Raw genomic sequence first — 17,941 nt, forward strand, 5'->3', positions numbered from 1 at the left:
GAGGTGAAGGCTGATAAGAATGGCTAGCAATTATTTTTATGTCAATCTGCATTTCCTTTTCTCTTATGAAGTGCACCTCACATTAACTGGATCATATATATTTCAATGTATATAGTGTAACATATTGCATGTTGTTTAATGCAGTGCAATCGTATGTAATTAGAGATATTTGATCACTGCAGATAATGCATTCGATACTGTTACTGGATACTATATTCGCCACTATAATGTGCAATAACTAACTCTTGTCCCATCGTGTTTTAGTAAGAATGGACAAGAGGGGACATAGATTCCTATACTTAGACTGTGTAGGGGCCTCAAGAAGGACTGTGACTCACAAACCAGACTGTCTCTGTTGTGTGCCATCAGGGGAGGCCTTCAGCCTGGACCCCTTCGGCTGGGACTTCCTGGGGAAGAACATGGCCTTCATGGCTGCCGAGGGCTTCATCTACTTTGCCCTCAACATCCTCATCCAGTACCGCTTCTTCCTCACTTACTGGTGAGGGAATGTGATCGAAAAAGGATTGGCATGAGTGAAGGTGTATTTGAGTTTGTGTGAGCACCTGGGCACACTTCTCAATCAACCATCTCATGGAGATATTATATATGCATGTATTTGATATCTTCTGTGTAAAAGTTCATGTTTGAGGTCTATTCTTTACTTGTAAACACTTGTAAAGATTTGTATTTTTCCTAAACCCAAACCCTGTCCGTTGTCGTGCCCTTCTCCTCCCAGGATGCCCGACTGCTGCGCCGCCCCTCTGGCGGACGAGGATGTGGACGTGGCGAAGGAGAGAGAGCGCCTCCATGGGGGGGGCTGCAGCGGCGACATCCTTCAGATCAGAGACCTGACCAAGGTACGCCGTGGACTCTGCCCACCAGGGGTGTGGGTTCATTGGTTTGTTGTGTGACATGATGTGCGGTCCAAACTCTCTACTTGCTTCTTTCCTTTGCATTACACTCTCTCGGTCTCTCTCTCTCTCTCTCTCTCTCTCTGTGTGTTGTTGTTTGACTCTTTCTCACCCTCTACCTCTCTAGCTCTGTATTCCTCTGCTGTCCATGTTTTTTTTAATTCCCCTAATTCTGTCAATTGCTCCTTTCGATCCAGCGGTACACAGGACACAAGCATCCGGCTGTGGACCGAATCTGTGCGGGTGTGTCTCCAGGAGAGGTACGGTGTGTGTGTCTGTATTTGTGTAACTGTCGAAAAGTGAGTTGAGTCTATGTCAGTATCTGTGTGTGTGGTGATGGGTGTCAGGAGGACAGCTAGTAGGCTACTTCAGCGTAATTGCTAGGAGGCATTCAATCGACGACAGATGGGAAAGCTTACATACTTAATACTGGCAGGAGAATAAGCACTGGTTGAATCCTGCTGTTATCTTGCATGCTAGTCTAGCATGGTGTCCACCAAGCCTGTTCAGAAGAGAGGGCAGTTTGCTATGGTTAGGTGTATGGTCTATGGTTAGGTGTTTATGGTCTATGGTTAGGTGTATGGTCTATGGTTAGGTGTTTATGGTCTATGGTTAGGTGTATGGTCTATGGTTAGGTGTTTATGGTCTATGGTTAGGTGTTTATGGTCTAAGGTTAGGTGTATGGTCTATGGTTAGGTGTATGGTCTATGGTTAGGTGTATGGTCTATGGTTAGGTGTAAGGTCTAGGGTTAGGTGTATGGTCTATGGTTAGGTGTAAGGTCTAGGGTTAGGTGTTTATGGTCTAAGGTTAGGTGTATGGTCTATGGTTAGGTGTATGGTCTATGGTTAGGTGTAAGGTCTAGGGTTAGGTGTTTATGGTCTAAGGTTAGGTTTATGGTCTATGGTTAGGTGTTTATGGTCTATGGTTAGGTGTTTATGGTCTATGGTTAGGTGTATGGTCTATGGTTAGGTGTATGGTCTATGGTTAGGTGTATGGTCTACTCTAGGGTTTAGACAGGTGGTCTATGGTTATGCCAATCATTGTTGAGGATAGTTCTTTCATGTAAAGCATTTGACTAAGTGTCATGCCTCATCAGTTCATGTTCTGATCAAGGTTATAATAGTTAACGAAAACTAACGAAAAAACGAAAACGAGGTGTGATTTTTTTTTTCGTTAACTGAAATAAAAATAAAAACGAGGCTTTATAAAAAAAACGATAACTAACTGAAACTGTATTGTGTCTTTACAAAACTAACTAAAATAAAATAGAATTATAGAGAAAATGTCCTTAGTTTTCGTCTTTGTCAATGTATTTCATAAATGTCAATGTATTTCATACGTAGCCTTTTAGTCTATCTTCCGCCGTACCACTTTTAGTACACGCCCCTCATCTGGTTTCATGGCGGCAAAAGTCGGGAGAAAGCGACAGAGTCTTATTTGGGATTACCTGGAACAGTAACGTGCGGTGAGGTTCGTGGCTGGTGAGGCACTGACTCTTTCAGAGTCAGATTTACAAATATATAAATCCAATACAGTAGCTTAAATCACCATTCAATTGTCAGCTTGCACATTGACTAGGCTACTGGTTGTTTTTCATACCAGCATTCTTTACACACACATAGGTAAGGTAGCTACATACAGTTGGCAGCTGCTAGCTTGTGATGAACTCGTGTTAATATGTGTGATTATGCACTCGTGAATATGAACTCTTTAAGAAGTTGCACAGGCCCCCTGAGGGTCTCCGCTGTACGTCCAAAATCAAATCTATTCTTGAGGTTCAAAATATTTACAAAGCAATTTGGGTTTGGATGTGAGAAGTCGATCGAGTTATCTTCTGTCCCGTGGTTTGAATCATACCTTTTAGCTACGGCGTTGGTTTTGATTGAAAGTCCAGTTATGAGAAATGTTTTAGCTTAGCTATAGAATCTTCTATTTTCGTAGTCAAGGTAAAATATAAGAGAGTAACGGCAGAACAAGCATTAACCCAACCGGTGGCCTCTCGCATGCTCCCTTCATTGAAGCAGAGATACTGTTTGCCTCCTCTCCGTGCTTTTTCACTGCGGCTTTACGTCAGATCAGCAAAACAAAATAGGTTCTACGCATGCGCTTAACCCAGTTTGTGAGGGATTGCGCAATCTGAGATGAGGCACAGCTCGTCGCTGCCTCACCGTCTCGCTGTCTCCTGTCTGTTTGAGCAGGACATGCGCAAATTCTGACTGACACAAGTCTGACACATATCTTTCATAGTTGTCTTTTGTGGATGGCTGTTCATCTGTCCTAAGTGAATACTTTTGTTTTAAATGGTATGTTTGGTGAGTTTTTATTACATATTATTTATTGTAGCTTGTATCTTCTATTCATTTTGAGCATTTTGTTTGCTTGCAAGCAAAACAATTAAGCTTCCCTGACTGCCCCCCCCCCCCCTGGTCTGTTGCATTCCGCAGTAAAGACTAAAACTAATACTGAAACTAATAAAAACTAAACTCAAACTAAGCATTTTCCAAAAATAGAAACTAAACTAAACTAGCAAACCCGCTTTGAAAACTAATTAAAACTAAACTGAAATTGAAAACAAAAAGTCAAAACGAAATAAAAATAAAAACTAGTGAAAAATGCAAAACTATAATAACCTTGGTTCTGATACAGTCTCGTCTTTTGAACGTCGTGTCACTTGCAGTTGCATTTCCAGAACGAACCTGGTCGACTTCCTCTGGGTCTCCTTAAAACAGATTTCCTGCCAGTTTCTCCACCACTTAGGTGGGTTAGGAAGTAACTTTAATATACAGAGTTATAACAGCAGAACGCATTTGTATTTGTATACTCTTGAGTTCTTCATTAGCCCAAGCCTTCTGCTGCACTAGCCCAGCCAACAAAGTGGATCTCACGCCAGTACTTTCTGTTTCCAACTTGCCATATGCAATGTAAGCCTGGCAACAAGAGTAATTAAGGCTTTGAATGTGCAGTGGATGTTGGATGCCACAGGAGCTGGGCTGGGAGGGGAAATGTGTTTTTTTTCTGGGACTGGACTCTGTGTTCTTTGGCAGCTCCAGACCCTACAGCGAGGGAACAGTTTCCCAGAACAACCAGGCGGGAGGTGTGAATACTGAGAATGAGATGAGACCAGAAGTTGACAGATTGACTGACTCACTCTCTCTCTCTCTCTCTCTCTCTCTCTCTCTCTCTCTCTCTCTCTCTCTCTCTCTCTCTCTCTCTGTCTTTCTCTCTCTCTCACACACACACAGTGCTTTGGTCTTCTGGGTGTAAATGGAGCTGGAAAAACAACCACCTTCAAAATGCTGACTGGAGACATTGACGTCACCTCAGGAGAAGCCGCTGTCACTGGGCATAGGTGAATAAAACACAGGATCAGAATCAGAATACCTCATTTACATGGGAATTGGCCTCAATGCAAGCGTCCAAGGGGAACACTTGAATATGTCAGTATCTAGTCTGTTGGTTTTCTAAGATGGTTACCTGATCTGTTTTGAATCTCTCCACAGCATCCTCACCAACATCCTGGATGTGCATCAGAACATGGGCTACTGTCCTCAGTTTGATGCCATTGATGAGCTGCTCACAGGCAGAGAGCACCTCCACCTCTATGCACGCCTGAGAGGAGTCCCTGAGTCTGAGATTAGCAGGGTGGATACTCTTTCTCCCTCTCTCTCTCTCTGTTTCTCTCTCTCTCTCTCTCTTTTTTTTCCTTTTTTGTTTCCCTTTTCTCAGTTTCCTTTGTACTTTATATCACTCTCTCATTTAATGTTTTAGTTGTGAGGGTTAACTTACACACGTACATGCTCTCTCTGTCCTTTTCCACCTACTAACCCAATCTCACTCTTCTGATCTTCTGATCTGTTCAGGTGGCTGAGTGGGCCATCCAGAAGCTGGGCTTGTCTGAGTACGCTGGCCGCATCGCTGGCACCTACAGTGGGGGAAACAAACGCAAGCTCTCAACAGCCATCGCCATGATCGGTTGCCCAGCCCTGGTGCTGCTGGTGGGTACAAAGTCCCCTGCAACTCTTCTGACTTCCCTCTTTCCTGGAAGTGCTCAGGAAGTTGCCGTGGAGATATTATGTGTTATGTGTTATGTGGAGATACACTATGTCATGTGGAGAATACACTATGTCATGTGGAGATACACTATGTCATGTGGAGATACACTATGTCATGTGGAGATACACTATGTCGTGGAGATACACTACGTCATGTGGAGATACACTATGTAATGTGGAGATACACTATGTCATGTGGAGATGCACTATGTCATGTGGAGATACACTATGTGACATAGTGTATCTCCACATGACATACTCTATGTCATGTGGAGATACACTATGTCATGTGGAGATACACTATGTCATGTGGAGATGCACTACGTCATGTGGAGATACACTATGTCATGTGGAGATACACTATGTCATGTGGAGATGCACTATGTCATGTGGAGATGCACTATGTCATGTGGAGATACACCATGTCATGTTTCCTCTGGTGTGTTTGCAGGACGAGCCCACCACAGGCATGGACCCCCACTCCCGCCGCTTCCTCTGGAACTCCATCATGAGTGTCATTCAGGACGGACGGGCTGTAGTGCTCACCTCACACAGGTACGCCCAACAGCGCTCCCCTCTTTGCACCACAACCTAACCAACTCTGCAGAACATCTGTGCCATCTCTCACTTACATTTGCAGGGGAATAAAATTAGCCTAAATCAACAGTAACTGGTTAAATATTGTGAGTTTTCTTCACTTGTTAAATAATGAATCTTGTCTTCATTACAGCATGGAGGAGTGTGAGGCCCTCTGCACTCGTCTGGCTATCATGGTCAACGGAACCTTCAAGTGTCTGGGCACCATTCAGCACCTCAAATACAAGTAAGCACGTTAACCAGGTGGCAACTGATTCAGGAACAGATTTACATCTATTTCAGAGGCAGTTGTATTCTGGGTAGGGCTTTTCAGTGCCATTTTACAGCATATATCTAATATAGGATTAGAAAATGTATTTCTATTAATCACAGCAATATCACATAATGATTGTGTAGTGTAGTGACCAAAGGATGACCAACAAATATGTATTCAAAGTGTTCTGGATTCATTATGCTTTGCACAGAAATCTCTATTAAAGTAGATCCTCACCAGTATCCATTTAATCGTCAAGCCCTCGAGTGGATACATCCACATAATACATCCCACCTCATACAGTAGCTGCTATCTAAGGATGTTCCATGTGTCACCTGTAGGTTTGGTGATGGGTATGTGGTCACCATGAAGATCCGGGCAGCCAAGGAGGGTGCCTTCCCGGACCTGAACCCGGCCGAGGCCTTCATGGAGAGCACCTTCCCTGGCTGTATCCAGCGGGAGAAGCACTACAACACGCTGCAGTACGAGATCGCCACCTCCTCGCTGGCGCGCATTTTCCAGCTGGTGCTCGCCAACAAGGAGAAGCTCAACATAGAGGACTACTCCGTCTCCCAGACCACCCTGGACCAGGTGAGATATGCCCATACAACTGGGTACATTGGACTTGCTTTAACCTCACAAGACAGCTTTTTAGGTACATTACATTACATTTTGAATTACACATAAACTTCTGTTGTGAAAGCGAGTCATTGAGTCTACAAACACTAGAACCTCTCTATTCAACCACCTGTAGAGTCCTCTTATCTATAACCAAGGACAGACAGTTCAATTAAACTGTCTTTTTCAAATTAGTTATCTCATTGTCTTTGCTTTGGCAGCCTGACATACAAGGAGGCAGGAGGCTGTTTCTTCAAGAGCACGATCTGTGCCTCCTGCTCTCGCAGTGTCATTATTTCCACCTAATTCTTTCTCAGTCTCAGACAAGCTTGTCATTAAATCGGTACTTGCTAAATGTGGAGTCTGTCTGTCTGGGATCAAGCATTGCTTGGAGTTGTCAGACTGTCATGCCAGTCAGGGTGGAGACAGCATGGAAAAGAAAGAACAAGCCCCATGTGGCTCTTTAATTTAAAAGCAATTACCTAGAGCAATTTAGCAACATTGTCCTACTGCTATTTTTGAAGTGCTGTAACAGATACGATCATTAAGGGTTTAAGACACATTGCTCCTTCATTTAGTTGAGAATGCCATGGAATGGAGATAAGCTAATTATAGCACGACTTGAGGCCTTTGTGTCACATATTCCCGACATCACAAGTCAAACATGGAACGGCAAATGTTCTTGCCTGTATCACCCTCAGACAAGTATACCACGCTTATCTGGAGTCATTTAACTCCATATCTTCTCCTTGGCTTTTAGAAGGTTTAGGTCAGACATTTTGGCTCCCTGCCTCCCAGTTTCACTCCTCTGCACCCTCTTGTTGCTGCTGCAGGTGTTTGTGAACTTTGCCAAGCTGCAGTCCACAGAGGAGCACACGATGGTGCTGCACCCCAGGGCTGCGGGGGCCAGGCGCGACGTCAAGGTCACGCCGGAGAAAGCGAGGAACTGAGAACCAGGAGGGGCCGGAGGAGCCGCATGAACCCACGATGACTGAGAGGCCATCTGCTCCTACCGCTCCTGCTGCTACCACTGCTACTGCTGGTGCTGCCGCCGATGCCTCAGGCATTGACTTCTTGCCTGGAGTTCCTTAACAAGACAGTTACTCAAACACTGTCCCACTGCGAGACTTAGCCTGCTTTGCACTTCTTATGCCAAGGATCTCTCTCTCTGTACTGGCTTTCTGTTAGAGATGCAAATCAAAGTGAAATGAAGGAGAACAAAACAGAAGCAAATGAGTCGGACTCGGATAGTTTTGCTGATTAGCACTTTATTGAAATCAATAAAACTATTTTTTTACTAATGCGTTTTTTGATAAGATAATTCAAATAGTGCAATAGATGGTTTTTTTTTTTTTTAGAGTGCTCCTGCCACAGAGATGACATTTTCTAAGCCTCCCTAAAACCGTTCTTGCTTATGGTTTTTGTTCAAAAGGTAGAAAAGCTTTTAATTGCACAAAATTGCTTGATCAGTGTGTATTGTCCTCTGGGCTTATCCAGTGGTCACACCCTGAGCTGAGATCAAGATTCCATTTCAAGATATTGATTGATTCAAGTCTTTTTCATGAAAACTGTACTTTTTTTTGTCTTGTGTGAAAAATAAACACACGTATACAACACAACCACATTTGCCATTTAAAACTGTCAATCTCAAATTGTGGTGAAGAATCAGCCATCACTATTCCTGATATAATGTGTTTCAAACAATATTTAAGGTCAAGAGTGGTATGTAATACCTGCCTAAGTTTTCATGTAACCTGAGATGGTTTGGTGATTTTACTCGAGTGTGAGGTGTTTGGTTTCTGAGTTTTCTGAGTGAGTTTTTGATAAAGGTGGGAGAAAAAAATCGATGCACTGTAGTATCGCAATATTTTATTATCATGATACGTGGCACCAAAAGCCGCGATATCTATTTATTTAATATGACGATTTTAATATTACTATGGTACATACATCTACTCTGATAACATTGCTTCTGAAGTCCACAAGATGGCACAAGACCTCGTTGTTCTCTTTTGTCACAGCAGAAATTCAAAAGGAAGTCAAAGTCGAGAACACATTTACTGCGCCAAGATGGCTGCAGAGACTCCCAGTATACGAAATGTAATATATGGGAGAAATAAATCGTAATGTATCGCAGAATCGAATTGCAAAAATATGCTGTATTGTAAAATCTGAAGAATCAAATGTCATATTGTAGCCAAACTATTGTGATAGGAGCGTATTGTCGCATATTATTCCCACCCCTAGTTTTAAAAGGGCAAAAGTGACCACACATAAAAGACGAACCATCTCAGGTCAGCCCTGCAGTAGAACACACACACACTCGCAATCACTCACAAAGTTTTCATATTTTTTTTTACAATATAGGGTCCTGAGGGCTTTTTTGATTGAGACACCTTATTTTCCGTTTCCTTATTGCAACCCTGAGGGTGCTAACTTTGAGGTTGAAGTTGAAAATATTCATATAGCATGGCTCTCCCAAAAGCTTTTCAGTGCTATGATCAACATATCAAAGAGGTAAAAAGCCATTTAAGGACCTTCATTATACCTTGAAGATTAGGGGCATCCAGAGTCTTAACAAATGTCACTCACCCAGCAAGTTTAGTTTGTTCGTGTTGTTTGTAGAGTGTGTTTTGTTCATCTATTTTTAACAGCAGAGCAGCTTGTGTGGACCCCTGCAGTCATTTACACTGATTGTCAACCTGCAAAGTGACACCACGGAGACTGCTCTGACACTGTGTGTTGATGGATCCAGGTGTGATCACCGTCCTCTGGTGAGGCCCAAATCACTGAATGTCAATCGAAAGTTGGAAGACGTTGCTTTGGGAGTCACGGCTCTTTCTTTCTTTCTTTCTCTCTCTCTCTCTCTCTCCTCAAAGGACGAAAGGCAGAATAGGCATCCGTAGATTAGGGTAGTCCTTAAACTCTCGGGTGTAGGTTCTGTGTTTGCTCCTTGCCCAGATGGTCATCTGAATGAAGCCCAACAGGGCAAACAGGGCCACTGCAGAGAAAGAGAAGGGTCACGGAGACGAAGCCATTTCCAAGTCACAACAGTTCATGCCTCATAAGCAGTGGTAAGTAAAAAAAATAATAAAAAATTCAGCGGCTTCTAACGAATGTGTCTTGTAGCCAGTTGAAGGAAGTGATATGCCATACACTGGAAGATATCTGAATTTAATAAGATATAGTTTACTCTATATTACCAAATACAAAAGTACATACTGTATTACTGTTTAAAGGAGGGAAGAAACCAGAAACATACCTGGAACACATTGAGTCATGATGGAGAAGCTCACCCAGGCCCCTACCTGAGGGACAGAATGGCACACAACAATCCAGTCACTGCACAGATTCTCATGATGACAAAATATACAACTAAGCAAATTGCTGCCTCACCTCATAGGTGTAATTGGGGCAAGACACAAAGAAGAAAAGCCATGTGAAGGGGTTCTTATTTGGGCTGGGGAACCTCCTGCTTTTTGGCCCTGTTCGACCAAGGGAAACGCATGAGGTAAATACATAACATACTGAAACATTGCATCAGCATCAGCTAAATGTGCTAAATTTATTCACAACATCAGGACCCACGCCAGCACAGCAATCATGCAAATCTCTCAAATAGACAAGAGTCAATGGACATGCAATAGCTTTCTTACCGTCTCCTCTGAGGTTATTCAGGGTCAAATGAATAGAGAAATTCCCTGCTTCACACAACTGCAATGACACCAGACATGGATCACTAATGCACTCTAAAAGAGTCATTTTGCTGCTGGACATATTAGCAGCACGCTAATAAATGAAGTAAAAGTCCATTGTGAAAACTGTAAGCAGTGTAGTAGGCCTACTAAAAGCATGATACACATACCACAAATGCCATCAGTGAGTAGTTAACTTGTGTGTCCCTATAAACTGCAAAAGAAATCATAACAAAGTGTTATGAGTCACCTGATGTCTGACAGATAAAATATTTTCTCAGTAGTAACAGTGAACTTACATGGTGGTGTGTAGAGGGGGTGGTTGATGTAGTAGGCGAGCCAGGCTGAAAAGCCCCAATAATAGACACAGTTCTGCCAAAAGAGTCAGGAGACGTGGATAATGAACAGCCACATTTAAGTGACGTTTACTAAGCATATATACCACTTGCTCTTAATGTATGTTCTTTCATTGAAGGTTAAAAGTTCTGCAGTTTTAGGTCTGTCTCAGCTATATTTCCTTAAAAGCGTATTTTGGTGATGCAGTGGAGGGAGTGCCACCCTCTGACTCTCTTGAGTGAGTTACTGGTGCTGTCATTGACTACATGTACCAGAGTGCCCCAGTGGTCAAAGCCCCCCGTCACAGAATAGCTCATGTGTGCTCATCCCAAATTGTACCTACCCTCACTATTGTCCTCAGAGGCATGGTGCCATGGGAGAAGCGGTGCACAAATATAGTTTCAATTAACCTCTTGATGTAGTGGAAGGAGTGACAGCCACAGGCCAGGCTGTAGAAAGAGAAGAGGAGAGAGGGAGAGAGGGAGGGAGGGAGGGAGGGATGGGGGCGTAAGAATAGATGTTATAACAACAGTGCGAGGGAGCCATGGAAAAACACTAAATGGAGGGATAGAATTAGAAAATGAGATAACTTGTGACCCCAAAGGTCAGGGCGAGGAAAGAGATACTGTGAGGGATGGGAGACATGGAGGGGAAAAAAAGAAGGAAAGAATTCAGTATGATAGACTGGTGAGTGAAAGAGAAGAGCCCATGAGCTTACCTCACTACAGGGTAGGGGCTGGCTGAGAGAAGAGTACGTGAGCTTACCTCACTACAGGGTAGGGACTGGCTGTGAAGGCAAACTTGTGTGTGTAGATGTAGGGCACGCGGAAGTAGAAAAGGAGGTAAATCAGGAGAGGGCCCAAGTACTCAGCCAAGAACACCTGGAACACAAAAAAGACATAGTTCTTCTCACCACCACCATCATCATCGTCATTGTCGTCGTCACTCTGTTCGTGAACCATTGTTCTGCTCGCAGACAAGTGTCTGCACTGCCTTCACCTTTATGATGGTGGAACATAGTTGTGTTAGCCTGTAACTATCATTTAATTCAATTCCATACAAACTGATACTACCACAACTAGTGGTCATCATTATTACATTCTCTTCAATGAGCTTTCTATATGTGCCCTTACCATTGTCCATCCCAACTGTGGCCCCAGATCTCTGAAGTACATTGTTGCTGTGGTCCCAACAGGTAGGCTCTGGAGTACGTCATCATCTTTGAGGGCTTTCCCCTCTGAGAGCAACAGATACAATCCACACAAGAAGGTCAACAGATGTCTTAATATGACTGCAATTATAAAATCACTCTTACATGGACAGAGAATGGATATGCATTCATGGAGGGATTCTTCTAAGAATTTGAATCACAGCCTATAATGATGTGAGTAACATTTCAAAATGGGTAAAATGGGATTCATTTCTTTTAGAAAATAAATTAAAGTCTACTTTTAGCCTGACCGTCTTGTCCTAGAATATCAAGGTGACCCTTTTCCTAACCTGGTTCTCGGAGAAAGTGGTGCAAGAAAATGAAACAATCAATTTCCCTCAGCTCCCTGGAGCTTTAATCAGCCCACTGTTCAGTGATAACCTCCTGAGATAACCTCAGGGTTCGAAACGGTGGGACCAACATTCCACAAATTCCCAAAGTCAAACCCCACTCATCACTTCATGTGGACGGAACACTGATTTCCACCACATGCCACCTCCACCCAACAATGTTTAACAACAAACACTTCCAAACTCGACACACAGCAACTTTAACAGAGATATCCATGAAGAAGCAGACAGTGTGAGAGATCTGAGGAAGACTGTGACTTACTGGGGTCCAACTTCAGCGATTGTCTGGAGGGGTACCACTTCGGGTCTGAACAAGAGTGACAGACAGACGGAAATTAAGCTGACTGGTCAATACAGATATCATGCTGCCAGAGCCCATGAGCTTGCCCCAGGCCTGACAAAGCCATCGATCAATATGGGAAAAAAAATGGCATTTCTGCAGTCAACGATCTACTTTGATTATTAATGCCCCCCCCTCTCACACACACCCTATGATTATTTCACTTTACTCTGGGATGCAAAACGAAATACTTGGCAAGTCAAAGGCTCTGCTATCACTACAAACACCTCTACATTGAAAACTTACATGACTTGTGAAAAAGACTCTTTATGTCTCCTATGGTTGAGTGGGGGTCAACCTGGAAGAAGATAAATTAACACTAATAGTAGATTTACCACTCTTGGCTGTATTCCACTGTGAGGCAGTGTAAAAATGACAAAATCTTTACCTTGTCCAGGAAGCAGAGCTGCTCTTTGGTCCTTGAATCCAGAATTTCCACCTAAAATGATACAGACATATCAGTCCAGGGTCTATACAAGTCAGTGAGACACAGAGAAATAAATACTTTTGTATGGACATAGCATGGTAAACCAGGCTGGCTGTTTCATTCCATCACTATAAATCATAGTTACTTGGCAAAGTGATGTTATCTGAACCCACATGACCAGGGCAGATCTCCCATTTCATTACAGCTCCGCCATGTGTATGCCACTAACTAGAGGTTCTGATGATGGCTAACCAGGGCCGGATGACCACCCCACTGGATCCTCCCTCCAAGGGTTCATATGATCAGTGAGGGGCCATTATTCCAGACGAGCCGAGCCAGAGGGTTCAGTGACAAACGGTGAGGTTACGTCTGGCAGACTCTAACAGCACCCACAAACAATCTCTTCAGGGACAAACAAACCATGTTTTTCACATAGTGCTTCTCAGCCGGAAAAACTTTGAGCGCTGGATCAACACCAGAGTTTGATTACATCCTCAAAAAGTAACAAACCATGAAAATATCAGATTGTTTTTTTTTTTGGAGCAGTCTGTCTGATAGTTCCACATGCCTCACCTGCAAATCCTATCTGCCTCCTCCTGACAGACCTTGACAGTGTTACACTACCCAGCAGACTGTTTATCTGTTTGCATGTCTCTCTCCTCTCTGGCGATCAACTCTTCCAGCTTACATCCTCCCCTATCCATTTAAACCTCCACAAAGCTCGACAGCAGTGAGAGATCCCTGGGCAGGCCTAATCCTCTTACACAGGACCCCCAAGAGGAGCCACTTCAGCTGTCTGCTGCTCAGACTGATATTGATCACCACAGAGGCTCTGAGCCCACCACAGACAGTCACACTCCAGACTAGGACTTGATATTTATTTAGCCTCCATTTTAGTCGCCCGTTGTGTAAAATAAACAGCTCCGCGCGGATCTCCTTTGGGCTGAGTCAGTTGAGTCTGGGCACTATAGTTTCCTCTTCTCCTTTGTCTTAGATCTTACCATAGATGCATCCAGTTGCAATGCAGATCTTTTTAATCTTAATTAGACCATGTCAGCTCTGATCTACAGCGTATGCAAGGGGTGGTCAGGGGAGGACGGGAGCAATTTGCCCTGAAAGCACTCGGTATACTGTGCAGCTCAGCAGAGCTGTCACCCTTTAAATTGCTCTTTTACTGGACGGTGTAATAACCCCCTAATGGATACCTGAAGATTTGCTGAATGCACAGCGTCAGGCCAAGAAATACCCATAAGCGGACAATACGGCTATTCCAGCCCTGCTCGGACCAAAGGTTCTGAAAACCATTGCTTGAACCCTGACTCACTCTCCATGTGCCAGCTTGGCTCGGAACAGCCACTGGGCAGTGTAATTGCTTTTCTGCTTACACAAACAGCATTATGGATAAGGGCCTCATTAATCCGTCCCTACGTAAAAAAATAAAAATAAGGGTCAGCAGTCCCAGTGAATTCCATTGAATTGTGTCATGTAAAAGCACACCCTTGTTCACCGTGTCACTATGCCCTTGTAAATCTAATTATACCACAGTAGCGTTTGGTCTCAGAGGGCCTTAGACCTGCTGAGGAGGCAGAGACACTGGGTGTCGTGACTCCACGAAGGGTGTCGTGACACAAGCCTCCCTCCCTGGATATTAGAAGTAAACATGTGGACACAGCACTAATAATGTCATTTGTTGAAAATTACACGTCTGAACAGGGGCGACTTTTAAATAATTGTAGGTCACCGAGGCTCTTGTCATTGGTGTTATGCTACTATGCAGATGGCTCGATGTTCGTTCAACACAGTATCTTGGCTGCTTCGTCAACAAAGTATAGATGTAAACTTTTACCTTAGATGTACTCGAAAGGAAGAAAGTGCCTTTAGTCACTACTGTACAATGTAGCTCTGTGTGAAGCGAACCTAACAGAAATATATGCATTTTACTGCCCTGTCACTGAATTCCATTATGCCATCTGCCATATACCCTGCTATGAGTTAGGGCCCTGTCAGTACGTCTTACTCTGATAACTGTAGCTTGTAGTTGCTCTATTATTTAAAAGGCACCTCTTGCAAACACATGCATTTTACTACACCAACTCTGTGTTATATTGCAAAAAGGGACCTAGATCAAGCTGCTTGGATTGTTATTAATCATACAGGGTGAAAGAGGGAGAGGAGAGAGGGGGAAATGGTGAGAGAGAGAGAGCTAAAGAGGGAGAGAGAGAGAAAGAGCGCTCTCCCATACCCCGCACATAGACAAAGACACGGACAGTAAATCAGGCCTCTTCTGCCAGCTCGCCAGAGTCATCAATAAAAAGCACTCAGCTGATTTCCGAGCGCTCCGCATTGACAGCTCACCCTAAATCTGCCCCGAGTTCCCCTCCGGCGGGGTAAATACAGATGTAATGATGAATGATGAAGAAGGCCACAGTTCCTCACAGTTCATCGAAAAACAGAGCATTTCAGACAGGCTGATCCACATCACACTCTCTATCAAAGAGGCATAGGGAGCATACCGTTTAAAACACTGTGGAAATGATGACAAAGTAGAATCTCTCGTTGTTAAGTACACATTGAAGTCTCCAGTAGAAACAGAACGAACATATTGAATATCCTCCATTAAAATAATTGTATAAACACTGTAGATGGATATTTACCAGCCTTTGTCACTAACGAATGATTATTCTAAACATATAATCCAACTAATAGGCTGTGTGCTAATCCGTTAGCGGTTTGGACTCTGGCTGTGGCAGTGAATGGCTCAAATACCACCAAGGCCAATAAATTGTAGACGGATGACAGGCCCGTTGCTCTTGCTGGCTACTGAATAACATAATTGCCCATTTGCAGTTACACTGCAGACTACGACAGTAATACACAGTGTATGTGGCTTTGACCACAATAAATGTGGTTTACGACGTTTCAAAAGCACATCAAGCTTTACGATGTTGACAAGCAGAACTCCCTCCACCAGGGGAACATTTGGTTCCATAGTGAAGAGACTCGAAGCGAGCTCCGTGGGTTTTGGGTTTCACTGAGCCATAATCAGCAAGTTGTTAATGAGCCCAGCAGACCAGGATTTCTCAAAATAAGTCAACACACCACCAGCTTTGTTGTCACTATTCCCAGCTGTATCTGAACACTTAATCTACAAATCATCCAACAGTTTCTCCAAACTATGTGTTAAACAGCACCAAGAGGACATAAGATGAGTGGAGTGAGAAGGAAGTTTTAAATTGCATGCTTTATCTGAAGATACCAGTGCTAACACTACTTCCCAAAATCATTTGAATGGTTCCCTTATTTTTTATTACATTAATTAATGGACTGGTAAATAAGTCAAAATGTTAAGATATGATCTTGTCTAAAAACAATTACCGAGCAAGTTTGTCCGAGCAAGTTTTATCACTTTGACCAACAAGTAACCCCACCCTCCAAAACTTTGTCAACAAGAACTTCAAAGCCATTTCATGAGAATAATCCATTTAATTCCAATCAACTAATATGTTAAGTACTTTTTTCACATTTCTACATGGTTTTGTCATTCATTTGATAGCAAGCATTACAAAAAACAGAAAAAAAACATGTTGTAGTGCAGCAAATATGGATTTAACCACTCTTAACTTAAAATCTTTAAAACTCTAAACTTTAAAAGGTCTTACCTCAAAGAAAATGGTTCTGCTCATGTTGGAGGCGTTTCTGTTTCCTCTGTCTAACTGTAATCCTCCCAAAGGTCTCCCAGAGCCGGCTCCTGCTCTCCCAACTCTAGACAGACCCACTGATCATCCCCCATCCCATGCCACCCCTCGCCTCACTCTCTCTCTCTCTCTCTCTCTCTCTCTCTCGCTCTCTCTCTCTCTCTCCCGCTCTCTCTCTCTCTCTCCCTCTCTCTCTCCTACTCTTGCTCCACCATTCATTTTCCCTCCCTCCTTCCTGCCCTCAGACTTCTCTTCCTCATTTTTTAGTGTGCTGCTCTGCTGTCAGTCCTGTCCTCCTTCCCCTCCCTTTTCTCTCTCTCTGCCACTCTTCATCCCTGGCACTGATGCTTTTACTGCCTCATTCCACTCTATCTTGTTTCACACTCATGGTATAATATAGTGACCCCTCTCTCTCTCTCTCTTTCTCCCTACCTCCATCCCTCTCACTCTCTCTCTCTCTCCCTCCCTCCTTCCCTCTCACTGTCTCTCTCTCTCCCTCTCACTGTCTCTCTCTCTCCCTCTCTCTCTCTCCCCCCCCTCTCTCTCTCTCTCCCTCCCTCTCTCTCTCTGGCAATTCCGAAATCTGACTCCCACTCTGACAGTCATCTCCACACTGTGTCTGTGGAACCAGGGGAATCCCTCTCTTAGTCGAACTGGGCAAAAATAGAAAACAGCCTCTGACTTATGGCCAGGAATCTGCTGTGATACACACAAAACATACATACATACATATAGACGTGTACATGCGAGCACGCACACACACACACACACACACACACACACATAGAGGCAACACAGGGAACTCACAGACCATTAACCCTTTGCCACTGCCACATATGTTCTGTCATCAGCAAAACTCCCTTTTGGGGCTTACAGCTGGTGTCTTTGCTTGAGAAGGCTAGAACATCTGTGGTTCAGAGACAGATAGCTTAGTCCTAACACAGCACTGCTAATGCTCAGTGTGTCAAAGAACAAAACCTCCATTTTGTAGTTCTTCCACCATTTTGCCAATTTAACACTGAGCACAATATTACGCATTACCCTTTAACATACAGTATGTAATAAATTATACCTATGCAGATCAGTGTGATTCATGCACCGTGTCTTCGCAGTATTAAAAAGACACATACAGTGTATACTGTTTTGACTTGTCCACCATACTGGTGTCATTTATGTGACTTTGCTGCCCCTCTCCTGGTATTATCCTCTACATTGTGTCCACCTTCCCTGGGCCTGGACACCTGTGATCTCAGGAGTGAACAGATAAAGACACACCGTCACGGGGGCAAATAGCCACAGTTGCTAATTTCAATATTAGATCCTCTGTATCAGTGTTACAAGAGTTGAGACTGCATGTGCCCTCCAGCCCTCCACAACAACAATTCAAATATTCCTACTCCTCCTACTACTGTTGCTGCTTGTTCTTGAAATCATTCCATCATTCTCTAATCAGTGT

At 43.6% G+C, this 17,941-nt stretch overlaps 2 protein-coding genes across 6 annotated transcripts in view; one reads left to right on the forward strand and one right to left on the reverse strand.

Annotated features, from left to right (window-relative positions):
• The window catches only part of LOC105889257 (retinal-specific phospholipid-transporting ATPase ABCA4-like), a 48,321-nt gene extending 40,042 nt beyond the window's left edge, over positions 1-8,279 (forward strand). For 4 of the 5 annotated variants that reach the window (XM_031584074.2, XM_031584075.2, XM_031584076.2 and 1 more), the window contains 10 exons: positions 370-499; positions 737-857; positions 1,109-1,171; positions 4,155-4,261; positions 4,413-4,554; positions 4,773-4,907; positions 5,416-5,519; positions 5,695-5,787; positions 6,156-6,405; positions 7,266-8,279. In XM_031584074.2, coding sequence (XP_031439934.1) covers positions 370-499; positions 737-857; positions 1,109-1,171; positions 4,155-4,261; positions 4,413-4,554; positions 4,773-4,907; positions 5,416-5,519; positions 5,695-5,787; positions 6,156-6,405; positions 7,266-7,382 — 1,262 coding nt within the window. In that variant the 3' untranslated portion in view covers positions 7,383-8,279. Of the gene's footprint in view, positions 1-369; positions 500-736; positions 858-1,108; positions 1,172-3,956; positions 4,100-4,154; positions 4,262-4,412; positions 4,555-4,772; positions 4,908-5,415; positions 5,520-5,694; positions 5,788-6,155; positions 6,406-7,265 lie in introns of those variants that run through there. The other variant, XM_031584078.2, reaches the window with a different exon arrangement.
• A 7-nt stretch (positions 8,280-8,286) lies between these two features.
• On the reverse strand, positions 8,287-16,946 carry LOC105889329 (very-long-chain enoyl-CoA reductase). Its single transcript, XM_012815128.3, has 13 exons — positions 16,450-16,946; positions 12,752-12,802; positions 12,610-12,661; positions 12,286-12,330; positions 11,597-11,700; positions 11,229-11,344; positions 10,807-10,912; positions 10,427-10,499; positions 10,298-10,341; positions 10,089-10,146; positions 9,829-9,917; positions 9,695-9,740; positions 8,287-9,433 (listed from the first exon to the last, which is right to left on the reverse strand). The coding sequence occupies exons 1-13, from the start codon at positions 16,471-16,473 to the stop codon at positions 9,306-9,308; spliced, it is 936 nt and encodes a 311-aa protein (XP_012670582.1). The 5' UTR covers positions 16,474-16,946; the 3' UTR covers positions 8,287-9,305.
• Between the last annotated feature and the right edge of the window lie 995 nt (positions 16,947-17,941).

Source organism: Clupea harengus, chromosome 17, assembly GCF_900700415.2.
Source record: "Clupea harengus chromosome 17, Ch_v2.0.2, whole genome shotgun sequence".
Classification (NCBI taxonomy): Eukaryota; Metazoa; Chordata; class Actinopteri; order Clupeiformes; family Clupeidae; genus Clupea; species Clupea harengus.

Coding starts and splice junctions, on each gene's coding strand:
- LOC105889329 (XM_012815128.3), bottom strand. CDS start 16,473: ATGAGCAGAACCATTTTCTTTGAG. Junction 11,345..11,596: donor CACAGTTGGGATGGACAATG/GTAAGGGCACAT, acceptor TTTGTGTTCCAG/GTGTTCTTGGCTGAGTACTT. Junction 10,913..11,228: donor AGTCCCTACCCTGTAGTGAG/GTAAGCTCACGT, acceptor CTCTTTCTACAG/CCTGGCCTGTGGCTGTCACT.